This window comes from Pteropus vampyrus, unplaced genomic scaffold, assembly GCF_000151845.1.
Source record: "Pteropus vampyrus isolate Shadow unplaced genomic scaffold, Pvam_2.0 Scaffold140, whole genome shotgun sequence".
NCBI lineage: Eukaryota > Metazoa > Chordata > Mammalia > Chiroptera > Pteropodidae > Pteropus > Pteropus vampyrus.
The window spans coordinates 1,703,603-1,724,944 of NW_011888921.1; the positions used below are offsets into that span (position 1 = coordinate 1,703,603).

At 34.7% G+C, this 21,342-nt stretch overlaps 1 protein-coding gene across 3 annotated transcripts in view; it reads right to left on the reverse strand.

The window, feature by feature from the left end:
* NELL2 (neural EGFL like 2) overlaps positions 1–21,342 on the reverse strand; it is a 298,065-nt gene that overhangs the window by 71,083 nt on the left and 205,640 nt on the right. For all 3 annotated transcript variants that reach the window (XM_011368178.1, XM_011368179.1, XM_011368180.1), the window contains 2 exons: positions 17,654–17,776; positions 14,843–14,938 (listed from right to left, as the gene is read on the reverse strand). In XM_011368178.1, coding sequence (XP_011366480.1) covers positions 14,843–14,938; positions 17,654–17,776 — 219 coding nt within the window. The remainder of the gene's footprint in view (positions 1–14,842; positions 14,939–17,653; positions 17,777–21,342) is intronic.

Genomic DNA, 21,342 nt, shown 5'->3' on the forward strand with positions numbered 1-21,342 from the left:
AAGATTAATATTAATACAAGCTAATTTAAGGGAAGTGGAATAAAATTGGCACAAGCATGGTTGTTGAGAGGAAGGCAAGAATACTTCTGGTTGGACAAGTCAAGGAAAGTTTCACAGAAGAGTGATAATTGGGTGGTAAAATACTTGTGAGGGTTATGAGTGCACGTGTGTTTTTAGGAATAACTAAATTGAAAGCCTACCATATGCCTGCTATGTGGCCTTGGACACATTATGTAAGCTCACTAAGCAATGGTTTTTAAAAATGATCATGGAAATAATTATACCCACTGCAGTGTTGTTTTAATGATTAAAATAAGTTAATCAATATGAAGCAATTAGTACAATGATTGGCATATGTTAAGTTTCCAATAATGACCATGTGTCAGAAAATTTTCAAAAGCAATTCAGAATAATAATCGACAGTGCTTTTACATCATAGGAGAGTAGCACATGTCATAATAGAGGAAAAAGTCTTGGTTTAGAGAATATATTGATGACCTCTGGGGAAGAAAGCAGATGCTTTTTTTCCTCTCCCTCCTCCCAGAGCACAGGAGAGAGGAGTCGGGATGGAGGGTGGGAAGGGGGAGAGAAAGAAAGAGGGAGAGAGAGAAATTTAAAGGTTCGAAATTGAGAGCTACAAAGGTCTCAGCGAAAAGAATAGTCTGGAGAGAATGTAAGTATGCCAGGGTTTTAAGAAGACTCTACAATTTTGAGGGCCCCTGCAAGAAAAGAGATTATCAAAATATATAACTATTACAAATTTTATGAAAATATATGACCAGGTGAGCACATCTGTTGTTTCTTTTTAGTCCTCCTCCATTATCCTCAAAATTTTGGTTAAAATTCTGCTGTGCACCATTTATATTGGTTTTGCTTTAAGGACACTGAAGGGAATGAAAGGAGATGGGTGGTTTGTCAGGCCTAGATGATTTCAATCTGGAGAAAGGAAAACACAGGGGAAGCAGGCTGCAGTGTAGTTGAAAATGTCCAAGCGGAAATAGATGGTAGCCCCTTGGGATGTGGGAGTGGAGCTGTGGAGAGGTCTGGACTCCTTTGAAGACTTGAGGATGGTCGAGCATTACATAGAAGATAGTGTTACAAAAGAGAAGAGATGAGCAAGTATATAATTTAATCTTCACATTCAGGAGGTGAGAAGCAGCAGCAAAAATGCAAGCGAAGGCAGTCAGTCAGCAGTAAGAGCTCAAACGTGCAATAGCTACCATATTGGAGATACAGTGCAATGGGCTTTGGATTTATGTTGTCTCCTGTTTAACTCCAAGCTCTTCAATTTGATTCCTATGTCATCCTGGGCAATTCACTTACTTCTCTATCTTTTCCTCTAAAAATATGAGTCAAAACACCTACTACATAAGGTTTTTGCAATATAGTACAGTCTGGAGAAAATATCATGCCAAGGAAACCAGAGAAAAAGGGGGTTGATGGAATGAATTAGGTTAGTAACAATGAATGCTTCAGAAAGATAAACAAATTTGAATACTTTGGAAATAGTAATTAAGAAGTTATATTTGATTTCCAAGAAAGCTATTTCAGTAGAGGAGTAAAGTCTAAAGTAAATGAGTACAATGCATGTAAAATAAGTGTAACACAAATGTCTCCCTTCTGTTTGCCTTTCATGAATGTAAACCTGGAGATCTGATCTCAGATAATATATTACAAATATTTATTAATAATTCCAACTAAATTGACAATTATCTCTATTCTGTTCCTACATAAGTTAAAATTAGTTGATTAAATATAATCTGATTTTAGACACTTAACTAAATCTTGCTTCTCACTCAGTTTACAGTAGAAAAGCATCTGTGTAACACGGTCAGTATCTTTTGGTTTGTAATTAGGTTTTATGATTTATGGAAAGAGTCCCCTCTCCATCTTTCTCTGAGTAAAGGTTTGGCATTCTACAATATGTAACTCACTCTTGCCTATTCAGGACTGTTTATAGGTCTCTGTGTTTTAATTAATTTCTTTTTGTTATAAATGGTCAGAACCAGGAAGATCATAATGAATAATAAATTATCATGTTTAGAGAGTCTATCAGATTGATTTTCAAGCAAAAAGAAACACAAACGGTTACAGTCAACTGATTTTATTTTCCTTGAATTAAAAAAGTTTTAAAAGAGAATGATAAGAAGGAGTAAAAATATATTTGGATTTATATAAAAAGGACAAAGGCAAAGCTGATTTTAAGACTGGAATTGAGCCGTTTAAAATCTGAAGGAAAATAAAAACATGCTTGAAGGAGTGATTTATATTTTAAAGGCTGCTCAAGGCAAATGAAAACACACCTCAGCTAAGGAAAACAAAGAGTTCCATATCTTAAAAGAATAAGAATGTCAGAGAATTCCTTTAACTTGTTTTGTTATGGCTTTTGATTAAACAAGAAGTCCGAGATCACTCTTATTCAGCCTTATAATTATCTTCAGACATGAATATCGAGAAAATTGGCAATGAAAACTCCGTCTAACACTTGAGTATATACTTTTCACACATTTAATCAGTGGTTTGCTTGCCTCCTAGGTCTCACCAGTAGGAGTTTATCATGAAACCTTCCCCTGAAAATTGTAACTGCTGGGATTCCAGCTCCAAAATTTATTCTTCCTAAGGGCAATTTTTTTTCTGGGGTTACCATATCAGACAAGATTAGTAGTTAACAATCACTTAAAAGGCATTGCTGTTATTTTGTACTCACTTGTTCTTTCTCTGTCATTGAGATAAAGTGCTCCCCTATGCATTAGACAGTCAGAGATATAAACTCCCAAGAGAAAAAAACTGCATTTTACTTGCCACATCTTCACACACATGTCATGCTGTGCTGTGCATGCACAAGAGTTTAATAAATGTTTAATTTAGATAATTTGGCACTTATGTTCACAAAGTTTGCTGCCATTTCAAAGGCATTTAGTCACCTTTATGGTGCAGTGGAGCCCAAACAGCAGAGCAGAAAGAGCACGGGTTGTTTTAATTCATCCTTTTTCCCCCACTTTTCTGGCTGTACAGTCCAGAGCAAATTACTTAATCTTTTTGAACCTAAGTTTCCTCATCTGGTAATAATAACTTTTAGAGGGTTATTGCAGGGTCATAATAACAGCTAACATTTACTGAGCCACTGCTGTAACTGTTTATATGTATTCACTAACGTAGTCTTCTCAACAATACAATAAAATAGGTATTATCATCATTCTATTTTAAAACAAGGAAACCAAGACAGATATAAAAATTAAGTAACTTGCCCCAGACCACACAGGTAGTCAGTGGCAGAACCCAGATCTGTACCCAGAGAGCTGCCTTCAAGCTCACTCTTAACTCTTACCCATCATGCTATATTGCTTCTTTATTATTACAGGAAGAGCCCTTAGACATGTAGTTGGAAGTAGTTACTGTTATGAAGAATGGCAACAAGAAGAGTCCTAGGTTATCCCAATAAACCAAGGCAATCTAGACCCAGTGCGGAAATCCTGAGGGCCCTACATGCCTCTAACATATGGTCATCTCGATTCTGCTTGAGCACACAGGCTGGTCCATCCTATTTTCATATGATTCTTGTGACCAATATATTTCTTATTTAGAGTTCGAACTTGCCTCCTGGTACATTTACTAGTTTTGTACAGTAGAGCTACACTTAATAATCTAATCCAAACTCCAAATACTAATTTAGCTCTTTATTTTTTTTTCTTCATGTATTTAAGGATAGTTTTCATACCTTTCAATTATAATTTTTTCTTCATTTCTTGGTTAAACATGTAGGGTTTATTCAACTATCTTCTTATATCCAATGGGGCTTTCATTTCCGAGATAACTTTTCCCAATCATAACCTAATTTGCCTATAACCTCTTAAAATCCATTGGCCAAAGTGAATATAATATTCCAGTATGGGATATGTAATATAGAATTCAGGGAGACTATTACCAATATTGTTTTCCATACTCTGTTTCTATTAACACTTTAGCTAAGTTTGCATTTTCTTTCTGAGCTAACCTATTATATTTTTGGCTCATAGTGAACTTGGAATCAACAGTCAAGTAAAGGACACCATTGTTGAAGTTGGTTTCCTGTAACTTGTGCAATTGTTTTTTTCTAACCCAAATGCAAGAGTGTATTTATATTTTATTAATATTCATGAACTGCCTACTATATGCAAAGCATGATGCTACAAGCCCTGTGAGAAACACAAAATTGTAGGCTTCACCTCTACTCTAAGGAACCCAGCTCCAGAAGGAGGGAATGGGAAAAAGGCTGAGGAGGAAAAGAACAACTAAAGAAAAGAAGAAAATCAATGGGTAGGGCAAAGGACACAATGAATGTGGGCCTCAGAATTAAGAATCCAAAAATAAAACACTAGTAGAAGCAGTGTGGCCTTATTTGGAAGCCGAAAGTAGGACAACTACAGGAGGCACTTTTAAATGTCTGTTAAATGTCATAGTGTTATTTTGATCCCATCGTTCCTGCAGTCTGAATACCTTTGAATCTTGGTTCTGCCTTTTGTCATATTAGTTACCCTCCCCAATTTATGTCACTTGCAAATTTGATTCATCTTCTTTAACTTGACTCTCTACCCATTTGATATTTAACTTGTATACATTTTATTTTAAATCTAAAAAACAATTACTCAGAATATATTTTATTCTTTCAAAAAACAGTAAACTCTTAAGGGTCACCTATCAGCTGAAAAATACTAACTGCTATGGATTTGTTGCTCCTAAATCCCAGTAGCTTCTTCCAGAAAGCTTACACGAAGAAAGAAATGGAAATTAGCCATAGAGGAAACCCCTCTAAGAAGAAATGCAGACTCTTCGGGAGCAAAAGAAATTCAGTGAAGAGAAAGAAGCAGCCACAGCCTCATTTCCATTCCTAGTAAATCCATGAAGTTGTTCATATTACCTTATTTCTTCCTATGTTCCACCCCATTTTCATTCTTCCACCATGAGTTTCACCTCACAGTATGCAGATTTATGAGCAACCGAAGCCCATCACTTGCAAGAGTCACTGAGCAGCAACAAAATCATACTTATGTCGAAAATGAGTGACTTTCTTTCAAATTCCAGCAATACTGAGAACTGTATACCCTGAAAATATTCTTTCTACAAACACAGGGCTTAAAAATATTTAATATAAAATTTATAAAGAGCCGATTTAAAGCAAAAATAAAAATTTTTATATGGTGAAGAAGCAGTTGAACATCAGGTTCGGATTTTATGACCCACGTGGTGACAGCAGAGAGGACTTGATCCTATATAAGATCCAAGACTCCAGCACAAAGTAGAATCCTTGAAGGGATGTCTTTCAGTTTAAGTGTAGGATAGGAACACATATAAATAAAATATTCACTAGCACAGGGGATTAAGAGAAGACACACTGTTTTTGCCTGAACTTAATTTCGGAGAAAAACGTATTTTCTCTTACAGAGTTTTGAGGTTCAAATTTATACCACCTTTGTGGTATACCACTTGGCAAAGAAATTAACACAACTATTGATTGTAATACTCTTGATACATCTAAGGAAGCAAATGCAAAATTTCTGAAAGAAAAAGACTTCAGGTTTCACAGGTCAATGAAGATATGGTCAGACATGAAAAATACAAAACGCATGAGGAAAACACTGCATCATGAGCAAGAGTCAGCAAATTCAATAAAAACAGACAATACAGCAATATGATAAAGATTAAAAGTTTGTTTAAATTTGTTAAAGACATAAAAGAAAGTAAAATCACAAGAAATAAATAAGAACCAAAAGATATGAAAAAGAGAACTCAAGAAATGAAAAAGATCGTTACTGAACTAAAAAAAATTCAATGGATGAGCTAAACAAAGAATTAGACAAAGCAGAGGAGTTACCTAACAGACTGGCAGATAAATATGAAGAAATCACAAAGGGCACAACACAGAAAGATGAAGAGATGGAAAATATTAAAGAAAGTCAAAGAAACATAGAAAGATAAGGGCCAACATATATCCAACAGGAAATCCAGAAGGAAAGAATAAAAAGAATGAGAGAGAAGCAATATTCAATAAGATAAAGATTGAGTGTTTTCCAAAATCAATAAAAGAGATGACTCTTCAGATTCAATAATATAACGGAGTTCCAAGCAAGATAAAACAAATTCGTGCCTAGACATAACACATCAAAATCAGAAACCCCAAGGAAAGGGAGACCTTAAAAGTAATTAGAGCAAAAACGTATTTTTTAAATGAATTACCAGTGAACTGACAGCAGACATCTAAACAGAAACCTCACAGGCCCCCAAAGCAATGGAATACTTCCTTCTCAGTGCTTAGAGAAAACTACCTAGAAGCCCACATATAACTAACCTAGAGTGAAAATGGCATAAAGCCCATTTCAGACCAAGACTGAGAGTTTGCCACTAATAGAGTCATTCTAAGAGTATACTAAAGCACGTCTTTCAGGAAGAAAAAAACAAGAAATAGAAGAAAAAACTATAATGCAATAAGTGAAAATAATGCGAGTATAAATAAAAAGTTGCATCCTGGATATATTTTGAATTAGAAAAGACTGAGTCCCAGATAGTTGTTCATATCTTTATCACTTTCTAATGTGCCTCCAGAATCTTAAGTTTGTACCCTTCTATCATACTGCTAATGAATAGAAGTTCATCGGCTTATTGTATACAAAAATATTTAGGATTTATGAATGAGAACACTGCAGAACATTCCCAACCAAAGTATGGGGGTACCCAAAGGGAGAGAAAAATCTTATCCTCAAGATGTGCATCCTTATCAGCAACCACAGTTTCAAATTAAAACTCTACTATTTGAGTGGCAGCTCCTCTAAGAGTGGCTTTCCTATTTGAATCATTCTGTTCAATGATGACATATTGATAGTATGATTTCTAAGATATATTAAGGGGAAAAAAAGCAATGATTGGGTAAGGGGTACACAAAAAATTTACTTTTCATTATATACTTTCTGTCTTTTTAAATTTTATATGCTGTGTTTATATTGTTTATTTAAAATATTAATGCGGTATTCAGTTAATTAATTTTGGAATATTTTTAAAATCTAATAAGTGACTTTATTTGGTTTGTTTTGAATAAAAAAGAGGAAATACATATTCTAAGAATTCAAGGGCATAATACAAGCTATATTCAAAGGTGATCCATTGAAAAAAAAACTATCAATATTTTTAAAGCAAAAGTGAAGATCTTTTCCAAATTCTAAATAATTCCATTGGGCTTTTTTCTTGGAGACCTGCCCTCTAACAGCTCGAAAGCAATTCTTTTCTTCTTATATTAATTCCACGATGTGGCCTCATTTCCAATGTTAATTAGGTAGGCAGTACAATAAAAGAATCTGAAAAATTTCCTCATCAGAGTTGTTATCTGTTATACATGACTGATACATGGAAAGTGTAAGGTTTTTTCCAACTAACCTGAAGGACTTGGAAGAATGACTTTGAGATTTAACATTGAGAACTTTAACTACTTTTTGAATAGTACAAAGACAGATTTCTATAAAACATTCGTTTTTGTAAGATTTGCATTAGAACTAAAATAAAGCAATCTTAAGTAAATGCGAAGAATGCATATTGCTAAATTAACCACTTTAACCATTAAAGTATAGTAAAATTATACTTAAAGTTGGTTTATAAAGTTGGTTTATAAAGTATAGTAAAATTATACTTAAAGTTGGTTTATAAATGAATCATATCTTGTTCTTAACTCTAATTTTATAACATCTCAGGTTACATCCAATTACCTCAAAGATGTCTAAAAACTTCAAACAGCTCTGTATACAAAATTTTACTTAAAATGGATAATATGATCACATCAGGTATCATGGTACTGCCTGTCTTGCTTACATTACTTCATTTAGAACTAATCCATGAAGTAGATATTATCATCTTCATTGTATACATGTGAAAATTAAGGCATAGAAAATGAAGTAACATCGAAAAGACGACATAACTGGTCAACAGTAGACCTAGGACTCATGCCAATGTGTCTCTGATGTTAATTCGTGTGCTTTTGACCACTGTATTAAATGCTTCAAAGAGTATCAGGGTTTGGCATAACATTAAGCAATTAAAGGGTTATTTAAGAGAGGTTAAGTATTACCAACTTGAAGAGAAGACATGCGTTAAGTGCCCAAGTTAACTCACATGTAGGGTATGATTGGAAAGCTTTCAGTTAGTGGTATTGTTTGTTTGTTTGTTTTATTTATTTTTTTTTATTTTATAAAGGGAAAAGTAATGTTGGGATCTAAACCCCTAATTCATCTAAAGTTCTTTAATACATATTCATTCATCAAATGTAAAGTTCTTTAATACATATTCATTCATCAAATGTAATTCAATCACCCTTATCATTAGAGACCAAGTTTGAAGATCAGATGGGTCTCAGCAAGTATGACTGGAGGAACTGTTTTAGGCAGACGAACAGAATTCTCTGAGAGTACATTTCCCGATGAAGCCACCAAATGATCTGTTCTGTGTCTTCTTTCCTCAAAAAATCTGGATCTAGAAAAGTGACTTTAATAGAATCTGTGAAGGACCGGAAGTTGAACTTCCTTTTTCCCCAATTTTTTTTATTACAGTAAAGTTTATTTAATGATTTTTGATATGAAGTTCGACCAAAGCAAAATAAATTTAAAATAATACTAAAAAAAGATCACCTTTATTGGTATAGCAAAGGCATCCAAAGTTTTTCTTTTTTAACTATATTAAGTTGTCTCAAATTTTTTACTCAGTCTCCTTTTGCTCCCACAGAAATATACACATTTTGCTAACAGAATTTACTATGAATCATTTTGGGTAACAAAAAAAAAAAGGGTATGCTATGTCAAAAATATTTTGAGAATTTTCTCTTGCTTCTGATTTTTTTCATTCTTCCCATGTAAAACAATATAAAATAATGTAAGCATCTGAAAAACATGCCTTTTTAAAAAAGCTATGCAATCATGAAATCAGATCAATATATTTGTCAATATATTAATGATGAAAATGTGCTAACTTAACTATGTCAGGAAATTTAATACAATTTGACATTAGTAATAAACGGTAACTATATATACCACTAGCAAAATAACTTTGTTCTTATAAATGAATTAAAAACATTTTTAGCACTTATCCTATAACAGTAATAATATAAACAATATAAAATCAATTAACCTCAATCAATATGAAGTTACCTTTGAAGTAAAGCAACATTCATATACACCACATGTGTCGTTTATTATTTTGAAACTACAGATAGATATTAAAAAGCTACAAAAACACTTAGGAATGCACCTTAAATTTATATTCATTTAACTACTTACTAAAAATAATTAAAATGTCATCTCATGTTTTGATCTGCGGCTAAGAAACCTGTTTTTTTCACACAGTGGAGAAAAAGAAAAAGCCGTTTATCACCAAAATGTCTGATCTCCTTTTCTTTGATATTGCAGCAAATTTTTTTTTTAGCTTTGCCATTTGATACCAACTTTTCCCCAGTTATAAACATTTAATTTGATTTAAGTCAGCAGTTACTTATAGGGAACTGTCAAATCTTTTGGAGTTACGCTTTAAATCATGACTGAAAGGTTTACTTTTAGTATACTAAGACAGCTTTGCATATTAATTACATCATCAGACAAGTGTTTGCTGAGGTTTAGCACTTGTGCAATAAATACGGTATGGCAGTGATAGAGCCGTTAAACCTCAGCACATAGATTTCTAATACATTTTATTGAGTTATCCAAGATATAATCACCCTGTAAATCCAAGTTAAACACCTGATGGAATATTAGGATGTTTAATTAAAAATGAAGTTATGCTGTACATGTGGGTGATTTTACACAATGGCTAAAAAAGAAAGTCATGAAAAATTAATTTTAATCAGTAAAAAGCATACACATTACCCCTTTGTAAAGTTGGTAAATGGATTCAAACATTCCACTAATATACATATGATGCAGAAATAGACTAAATAAATTAGGGAGAGCGAGTTCAGGGGAAACTTTCTCAACTAAAGTACCAAGGGTTGGTAAGTGTCATGCACATTAAGACTGTCTTTCAAAAATCAGTAAATCCTATTACTTCATCCTCAGCAATTCCATTGTGAGGGCCCAACAGATGGCCACTGAGGCCAGGAATTAATCTCCTTTCTAAGCTATCGGGCAGCATCCAACTCCAGCAGGCCAAATTTAGGTCATTCTTTTACTTAGGAAATCCTGAAAATCCTGATGCTTTTCCTACCTTGGGAGAAAAAAAAACCTGCCCCAGCCTTCACTGTTAGAGACAACAGGATTATTTGGCAGGTGAAGTGGTGGGCATAACAGAAAACACAGACCTCATGAGGGATGATAGTGAGATGAAGTCCTGAGCATATAGCATGGTATAGAAAAAAAGGAAAGAAGAAAGGAATAAAGGAAGGGAAGGAGGCAGGCAGGTAGGCTGAAAGGCAGAAAGGCAGAAAGGCGGGAAGGCAGGAAGGCAGGAAGGCAGGAAGGCAGGAAGGCAGGAAGGCAGGAAGGCAGGAAGGCAGGAAGGAAGGAAGGAAGGAAGGAAGGAAGGGAAGAAAGGTGGGTGAAAACAGCGGATTAAGAATCAGAAGACCTGAATTCTAAATCGCAGATCTGTATCTACAATGAAACACCTTGTGTAAGTTACTTCACCTCTCTGTACTTTAATTACCTTATCTGCTGTGAGACTACAGACAGGACCAGATGACCCTGAGGGCCTCTTTAAACTAATATTCAAAAAGTCCAGCAAATATGGATGCAACCACATCTTTTCCTTCCTCATTTAATTGATCACACCTTTGGTATTCACCAAACAATCGTGGACCACCTAATAAGGTGCAGGCCTTATGCTATGTTTTGAAGATTCCAAAGTGAACAAGATATACCCTTTAACCCCATGAAACTCAATGCCTGGAAGGGTGCAAGAGAGTTGAGGAGATGGAAGATCAAAAGGATGAAAGCTGGGTAGATAAGCAAGGGCCAAATCTTAAAGGGCCTTAAATGTCATGTTAAGTTATGTGACCTTCATCCTGAGGGCAATGGGGGATGATAAAGTTGTTGTAAGTATGGGTGACATGATAAGATTTGTGCTCTGAAATTCTGTGGAGAGTAGACTAAAGAAAGATCCATCTGAGAGCCCTGAACTACTGGAGTACCAGCCAGAATGGAAGGAAATGGACCTTAGTAAAGAGAAGCAAAATACTTGCCTGGATGTAAAGAGGGGGATGATTCCTTGATTACTGGCCAAGAAAACTTACTAGATAAGGCTGCCACTCACTGAAATAAACATTACTGAAACTTGAAGAACCAGGTTTCAGTAATAAAAGAGGAAGAGGAGATAAGTCATAAGTCATGGAAGAGATGGTGAGTTCAGTTTGGGGTCTTTGGATTTTAGGTTCCCAAAGGAACACACTGAATGGCATTGGCTATTTGAGTTTGGATTGTCTTCCACAGAATGAAACAGCAGTCAGTTCTCTTTATGAATCACGGTAGATTCTCTCTTTAGTGGTTCTTAACTACTTGGAAATTATGAAACCCATATGAAATCTTTAAGTGCTGTTGGTTCTCTCTGCAGGAAAATGTACACATGCACATATATTCAGGCAATGCCTGAGCCCTGAAGTCCATACATAGACTGAAGGGTTCGTAGAATTCCAAGTTAAGGATCCCTGCAGGAGGCAGAAAGAAGGCACTGATTGGAAAAGAAAGTAACTCAGAATTCCTTGCTCTGAGTAGATAACAGAAGCACAGAAAACAGTTTGATTGCTTAGATTAATAGTACCAGCAATGTTGGACAGCAGAAGACTGGCTTAATCTTCTCTAAACCAATTTCACTTTCCTAGAAACTCAGCTTAATATTTTCTAAACCTCTTGGGTCCATGTGATTAGTTCTCACCAGCAGTGTGAGAGAAGGAACACATCACTTCTGACCTGAGGCAGTAATGGTAGGTGTGTATTCTCCATGCTTCCTTTGTGGTCCTCTTCTCTGGTGGCTTTTGGAGGCCATGTGTTGCCATAGCTTCTTCATAAAATAGTGATAGTCAGGGTCCTTGGCTTGAACAACCCCAATCCCAATCCCCCTCAACTCTCTCCATGTCCACATTTTACAAATTGAACTGGATGTGAGTGAGCAATAATAGAGTTTTTGTATTAACCACTGAAATTTTGGAACTTGATAGTGAAGCTGATGTTAGTTACCTTTATAATAAATATCAATAATAATACCTATCATGTATAATAAAGTCCATAGGTGAATGAAATAGTATTACACTCTCTACTTTAGTTTCCTTTATAACACCTATTGTTTTATTTATTTTTTTTCTGTTTATAGTCCCTCTACACCATTAGACCATAATTTCCATGTATACAGGTCCTACGTTGTGTTCACTGTTATATCCTATTTCTAGATCAGTGCTCAGCATATAACAGATCCTAAATAAACATTTTTGAATGAATGGGTGGATAAATTAGTTCACATGTGTCTCTTTTCATCTAGTCATTTTGTAAAAGGGTACACCTTCTACTTATAATTGCATCAACAAAAGTGATGGTGTTGGGAGGTGAAGGGTTAGGATCTAACCTGGAACAATAACTTGGACAGATACTTTGAGGCAAGCAGTAGTATTACTTTTTCTCAGACAGAAGGCAAGGATGTTTGCTTTTCAAATAATAAAATATGGTCTTGGGCCAAGAGATCCTGGAAGGCAGAGATAAACTATGACCCATTGCCTTAGAACACCAACTTTATGGAATGGTATGTAAGTTAAATATTTTCATATATTATGAAATAGAAATAAATAAAATTTCAGGATAAAGCATAATGTTTTGAAGAAATTTTATTTATTCTTGTGGTAGGCCATTCTAGAACCATACTGGATGAAGGTATTCTCTCTCTTCTGTCATTGGAATGACTTCAGTAGAAACTTTAAAAATAAAAACTGATATAGATAAAAAAGGTTGGGCTTAGGAGTAAAAAGACCTTTTGTATTCATCTGCTAACTCTGTGACCATAGAAAAATTTGATCACTCTGAACCTAATATTCTTATTTGTAAATGGAGATAATACCTATCTTGGAGGATACTTGTAGAGAATAACTTGATGTATAGAGAGTAGCAGACACCGATAAGTTAATGTAACTTGTCCAAGGCCAAATAACAAGTAAAGGGGTAGAACTAGATTTTGAACCCATACCTGTCCATCTCAAAGCCCTTGGCTATTACAGACGGCTACTTAGGGATCATTTTTTAATAGACTGAAAGTTTAAAAATAATTAAAGAGAAAAAGCTAAATATTCTGTTGGGTTATTTTTAACTCTGGTATTAAATTTTACATTGCTCAGATTAATTTTACATCATTCCAGATTTTCACAATCTCATCACACATACACATACATATATTTATACTTTATTTTTTTTTCCAGTGGAAGAATAATATGCAGGATTGGGCCTGGTTACTATTCATCCTGATTTTCTGGGACAGCCTTTATTTCAAAATTCCACACCACTCAAATGCTCTTAAAAAGCCAGACTTTCAGTATTGACTCTGCATCACAGGCAGTACATAATACCATATTTATGAAACACAGTTGCCAAAGGTGTTGATACATAGGACCACAGTGTACTATAATGTGTGTGGGTGTGCTGGTGGAGATCACAGGATAGAAACTTTGTAAAACCACTGCACCTGAAAGAACCTGATTTTGATCTAGTAAATCCAATGATAGCTAATTACCAGTAATCTGTATTTTTAACAAGTTAAATTCAATAGGTGATTCACACCTACATGAGCTTGAGGACTCCTGATTTAAGAAATGATCCCCTTAAGAAAGAGTCCCACATATCAAAGATAGCCACTGTGCGTTTTCTATCAGAGACCTTTGTAACCAGTCACTGAAGTTTGAAAAACACCATTTAGAGGTACTTGTAAAAATAAATGATCTAGTGATGCAAACTCTTTTGTGACCATTCTTCTGTGAACAGCGGCAGTACCTCTTCAGTAAAATTTTCACTTCTTAAAAGGAGCAAACCTTTCTGTCTCACATTCTGATCAGTTGGTGTTTTTATTAAACAAGATGACTTTGCAAGTGGGATCAGGTCAGGACATGCACTGCATCTATTGCACTGAGATTTATGGAAAGGACTATGAGATGGCAACCGCCAATCACAATCAGCAGCTTTCTCTTAGGAATTATAACCAGACTTTCAGAGGTCATCTGCTTTTAGAACCCACTTGACCCAAAGCAACCAAACTACTACTGACATGATTTTAATTAGGACCTAATACTCAAAACACTTTTTTTTTTTTTTTTTGTCCTCAAGGTCTATTTGAACTAAGGGAACATCTTATTTGGGGTCATAAGCTATAAACAGATTATATATTTTAATATTTTAAAAAGTTTTTAAGTATTTTTAAAAGTTTCTAGTGTTAGTAGCCATTAGAAAGAGTAAGTTTAGATTAGGCTTGAATGAGGAATTATTAAAAATTCTCAAATGTAGCTGCAGGAGGTAGTGAGTTGGCCATACGCTTAAAGTCTGTGCTTCAATATAGTCATATAGATTCCAGGAAAAATGGGCTCCAAGTGAGTAAAATAAATTATGAAGCACAAAATCCTCGGCAATCTCACATTTTTCTGAAAACGTTCAATAGGTTTCTAGTTGTAATAGCTACAAAACCTCTTCAGAGTGACTTTGGGAAAATACCCAGTGAATATGCATCACTAAACCCCTCTACTCCCTCCTAGCACTTCCTTATTAACAGCCACATGCTTTGAGAGCCCACTTGAAACTTGAAACATTATTTTCCTCATGGATTACTTTATGCGTTGGTATAAAATTTCATTTTCTAGAAGATGAAATGATATCCTTACCTGTTTCACAGCTGGGTCCAGTGAAGCCTTGTGGGCAGGCACACACGTTAGCGGCAATACAAGCTCCTCCATTCCTACAGCCATCTTTGCAAAATGCTAAAATAATTCAGATACACAATTTTAGCACCTTAGAAGTAAGTGGTTCAAGATACTCTAAACCCAGTTTTTCTTTATTCTCTTGGAGATGTGGACATCAAATCATAAATGCCATTATAATTTCATATTCATACAATATTTTCCATGTAGGTAAAAAACTTATATACAATTTATGTTAAACAGTGCTCTTTCTAATGCTGAAAAAATATTTCACCAATAAAATAAAATACTGAACTTTCTGTTAAAAAAAATGGTAAACTTACAAAATCAGGAAGGGCATTAGAATGAGGATTTTCACTGTAACAATCTAGCTTGAAATTAAACATAAAAAATGGTTGGTATCTTAGATAGTTTTCTTAGGGAGAAAATCACTATCTAGAGAATAAGATAAGGAAATGGGAAATGACTGAATCCTATGAGGCTCTAGTCAAAATATTAGAGAAATGTCCTATCTTTCAGAAAAAGTTTTAAATCAGTCCTGGTGATGAAACAGCCAATAGTAAAATAATTTAATTAGAGGTATTTAGAAAGCGTCTTATATTCCCCTACTAAGAATAGGTCAGGATCTAGGATCACAGGCAAAGAAACTGTATAGTCTGTCTTAGAATGGGTTTGCAAGTGAGTAAGAAAAGGAGTCAAGGTCTGAGCCACTGCAAAGGTGATTTTTTGAGATGTGCTGCCTTCAGAGTAGGTGAGAGTAACAAAATGGGTAAGACTGAGCACTCTTAAAAGCTTCTGTTTTCACTTCTGCTTGTTCTTTGGCTCTGTGAGGCTCAGCTGCTGTTCCCTCAGCCTGGCAAGGTCTGTCATGGATGAACTAGACTAACTTGTTACAATCATTTGGGAAAAAGCTTTTTCTCTAGTTTTCTGGCATGTGCTTCCTTTAATTAGTTGGATGTACTTTTTTTTTTTTCAGAGTGGTAAAATGTGGAAATCTGAGATTCTGGTGTCGAGTTAAAGGAATGGGCCCAGAGAGGCCATCCAGCTTATTTGGTTCTAGACACTAATATGTCTTCATCCTAGGCAAAAAGAATATCTAGTCTTCAAGGATTTACAAAGAGACTGGGAATGTAAACTTCATAAATAATAAAAAGTACACCTATCAGACCACATGTATATCTTCCTTAGAGTAATTTACAAGGTTGCAGCCTGTTCTTGGAGCACAGGACTCAACAATTCAGATCCTACATTTAAACTACTTATTTCTCAGCTTTTGACATTCCTAACAGACATATACACAGGAATTGAAGAGACTTTATGCAACCTGTAGTTCTAATTCCCAGAAAAAGTTTATAGATCCTTGAGCATACTTGTTCCCTCAAAGATAATAATTATCTATCTACATCTGTTCATAACTTCGATAGTTCTTTATGTTATAAACTTTATTCTTCACATTAATTAGGAGTCAGAGTCAAGTAGAAATAAGAGAGAGAAGCTGTTGGGCTCCCAGATGAAATCTTAAAGCCAAACAAACTCTCAGAAAATCTGTACACTTTGGGGAAGTCCTAAGGGTTCAGTTATATCATACTATGCTATGGACTTTAAAAGTCTGGCTTTTCTCAGGATTTGTCTAATTTCTCTAAGGGAATCTTTGGGGGATTTAGATCTCAAAATGAGTAGGTTTACTTCAGAATTCTCTAAATTAAAGATTTCCATAGACTTTTACAAACCAGAGCAATCCTCTAGGTGATCTGTACTTGCACTGAATGTGTCACTGCAGACTAGGTCTTACGACCCATATTAAGACCTAGGTACTGCATCAACAATCATCCCTTGTTATTTCCTACCTCCCACAGTATCATAGCCAATTGATTTTAGTAAACTCCAGGATGATGGACACAGTGTATTTGAGGAATGAGCAGTTTTGAAACTCAAAAAATCTAAATTAGACAAATCACAAATAAATTTATATGATACAATAAGGAATATGGAAGTTGGGGTAATATCATCTGATGAAAGAAAAGAGGACATTGGTGAAAAGTGAATTAATGGATGATGGTAAACTACAGATGGGACATCCAATGATGTAAATAAAAATCTGAGCTCAACAGGACATTTAAAATAATTGATAAACTAGCTAAAATAGGAAACTATAAAACATAGAGATCTAAGAAATCTATTCCCAATTAATTAGTACTCAATAGCTCAAGAGAGATGGCAGAGAAGAAAAACTGTCAGATTGACTTGAAATAGAGATATGTCACTGTGGATTATGGTAGTAGAACAAATGGGCCAATGGTACTGCCATAAACTTTAAAAACTGTCATGTTTGGACTAAATATATATATCTGAACCTGGGAGGAGTCTGGTAAATTGAATGAAAAGGAAGCGTCAGAGAAACAAAAGCTCAAGAGTTATAGAAAGAATAGCATAAGGGGACCTGCAGTTAAACGATAAAATGTTTAAGTTTAAGATTTCATAGGTGAGGCAGTTCTATACAAAAATGATGAGGATGGGATCTGCTAGAGAGGAACAGAGATGAAAACCACTGTGGCTGAGGTCAAGGAACATTAATTAATTAAGTCGAAATTATTGAACAATTTGGTTACTTAAACGCTGATATAACCAGGAGGAAAACCATGGACCACACCGTATAGCTCTCAATGGCTATGGAATGTGCCAGGAAGTAGATAACAGGGATGAGAAGCGGTGGAGGGAGGTTGAGATGGATTACATTATCTCTAATGGAAGAGGTGTTGGCATTAACCCTTTTACCTTTGCAAGTGGTTCCATTCCCCGTATAGCCTGGTTTGCAAACACAGTTGTGTCCTCCAACAGTATTGAAACATAAAGCATTTTCATCACAGTTGTGCTGATTTGTGATGCATTCATCATGTTCTGAAATGAAGAATACAATGTTATTACTCAAAGACAGATTTTTAAGACAATTTATTTTAAACTGCACCTACATCTGGATTACTATATGGTATTTTTTTTTCAAATATAGACACATGCAAATTATATATTTAAGAACTCATATTTTGAAGTATTGGATATTCTTCTTGAAGTATATACATAGTTTACATATTCACAAATTTTGAATGCAAAAGGATTTGGCAAAAGCCCACCAATAGTAAGAAGGACTGAGAGAGAGGCAAAGATGGAGATTAATTCTCAGAAGTCGATCCCTGAGCCAGCTCTGTATCATCTCTGTGGTTAATATCTGGGGAGTTATTCTCATGAAATAAATCTGCCAAAGTCTTTTCTCTAGCATGAGAAGGATGACAGGAAAGAATGTAAAACCGTATTGCTCTGTGGATCCTAATCTACAGGGTAATGGAATTGAAGCTTTGGGAGTTAGGTGCAGTTAAAATCCATATCCATACTTGCAGGTAGAAAGATACATATACAAACTGCTAGAGGAATATTTGACCTCCTCAGTAAGTTCCCTCCTTCTGCAAAGTAAGTATCATTCTCCTATTAAATAGATAAACTTGTCTTTATAACATATGCAAATATAACCTTTAAAATATACAATCAATATGAAGCCCCTTCACTGTGTGTAACTTGACACTTTGTAAGCACTGAACCATTTGATCCTCCCAGGATCCCTGAAAGGGAGGCAGAACTGATAGCATTATTGTCATTTTAAAGATGAGTCAGTCAATAGTGGTTCAGAGTGCTTAAGTAGCCTGCCCAATTTCACAGAAATATTATAACTTCACAATTCTAGTTCAGTGTTCAGCAAAATTATAAATGTAAGGAATAAATATAGTGAATATGAGAAAGAAAAGTTATAACACCAAAATCAAGATGAGTAGAAATGAAATATAAGTGAGGAAACGCATATAAATTAGTTCAAGTCATCCAAAATTCCTAGTGGTAATATTTATTATTAAGTCTCTTACATAAAAGTTAGTTTAAAACAAAATTTTAAAATTATATATTTTAATATACTTACGTTGATCAAGCAATTAATTCACTATGATGTAAATCATCAAAGCAAAAATAAATATTTTTTTCATTTTAGAACTCTCTGTATTCCAGGCAATATATATATTATCCCAGACAATCAATATATTGTAATAATAAAATATCTGTAACTTTGAAAAAATTTTCCTTTGGCATATATAGTTGAGATTAGACTAAAAACACCATTTCAACTAATAAAATAGGATGTTCTCTTTTATCTTTAAAATATAAAGATTAACATTTCACAATTACAGTCCTGTGTTATATAAGCACAAAGTTATGATAATTTTAACTATAGCTCTAAAATAATTTTGTAGATTATTCCCAATAATTTTTTAGAGGATAGAGAGATTTCAATCACTAAGATTTTAGCATTGCCTGAACAAATACTTTATTCTTCAAATTCCTGGCTGAATTTTCCCAAATTTTATAAAGTTCTACCCTAATTATCTAGTATCAGAACATTTTGCAGTTTTATAAATTCACACATAGTGATGATAGTTTAGAAAACAGCTGGATTACACATGGGTCTCCTAATTGGGGCTACTCTTGGACCACCATAAAATTTCAGAGAGAATGGAATGGGCAGCCCACCTACCTACCTACCTTTAGTTCAGCTGCTTGAAGCAAAATAATTACACACTTTGAAGTTCGCATCTGCTGCCAATTTTGTTCCCAGTGCAATCTGAAGTGCTACAGTTAATCAATAAATCTCTACATGGACAGCCATAGGCCCTTTAAAGATAGATTTGATGCTGTTTTCATCCCTGCTTTGGTTGTCTTCTTAATTAGATGGTATTCACGGCGTAGATATAGGGCTTAACAAGAATCAGTTAAGCATGGAGTATGATAATGTTCAATAAACATTAATTACACAACTTCGTATCTGGTTTTCTCTGTTGTTATTTACTCTTCTGGTCACTGAAATGAGTGTGTCCCTAGGCAATTCAAAGGTAAAGACAATTTTCAAGTTTTTAAATACATCTGTGCCTTTACACATATTTGTTCCCTGTGTCTGAAGTGGATTGTTCCCTGTGTCTGAAGTGGATTCTTCTGGAAAACTTACCATTTTGAAAGATTACACTAAAATGTCATGTCTTACATGAAAATAACTTACTCTCCTTCTCCTACAGAGTTAGGGGCTGCTGTCTATTCTGCTAGCACTGTATACAGGCTCTGTTATTGTATGTTATCATAATTGTCTAGTTCTTGTTGGTCTCCTACCTCAGACCCTGCCTGGATTGTGAGTTTTGGGATAAGAATTTTGTATTTTTCTTTGTGCTAATTTCAGCATTCAAAGAATGCTTCTTGAATGAATGTTGAATTCTTGAATAAATAAATGATTTCTTGAAAGAATGAATGACCAAATGAAGAAAGCTAGGACTTACTTCCTCTGCCATTATCATTCAAGTCAATCTCGATTTGTTTTATTGTGAACTGAAACCAAATGGAAAGGTGTTGAAAACCTAAACCTGGCCAAAAAGTCTCTCGGAATATAAATTTACGATGAGTTAATTCTCTTTTCAAACATGGCAGGATATAGCTCTAAACATAGCAACAACCTATCTCTGGTCTTAACTATTATCTATTAACAGAAACCTGAGAACAAGCGACCTCAGGCTTAAGACTAAATAAGTCATAGAGAAAGGAAGCTCATAGAAGAAGTGTAAGTTACACCTGAGGAACTTATAATAACATCATCAAACTAGATATTTAGCTTGATGGTTTATCTTTAAAAAATGTAAAGCTGCTTAGTCATTTTCCTCCTATATTTCTCTAGACCAAAAATATTGCCTTAAGCTGTCTATGGGTTTTGTAGAAACTCAACCATGAGTTTCACTCACATGTACTCCTACCAAAATAAATAGGTAGTTATCTGCACTGGCCTATGAAGATTATCAGAACAAGATAGCCCATGGTCTGCAATACTGAGACCTCTAGTTTCACTCTAAAAAGAATGGCAACTGTGAGTCCTCAGATAAAAGATGCCACCTCTAACCTATCAAACTAAACAACTCTTAGGACTTGTCCATAGCTCCTTAGTACAGTTGCAAGATAATTATTCTACAAGATAATTATTCACAATGAGTACTGAAACGAAATATAAAGAATGTTCTATATTACAGCTCAGCAATTCCTAGATTGTTTTTTTTGGGGGGGGTGGTTCTGTATAGCAGAACTGGAATTCCTTCCTTCCTTCTTCTACCTTCTTCCTTCCTCTCCCTCCTCAGATATTTAGCAGTCTGCTATATGAAGACATTGTGCTCGCTGCCACCAGCAACATAAATCTCTGCAATCAAAACATTTATGTCTTAATGATTACTGACATTTTAGGGAACAGTGTTACAATTTATTAACTGGTTTAAAACACCCTCCATCAACTGTTCCATACTGGGGTCATAAGGAAATATGAAGGATAAAGTAGAAAAAATGAAAAAATGATACACTATTTTAACAAGCAATAGCAGGGAGGCAGTGTGACACAGTATATT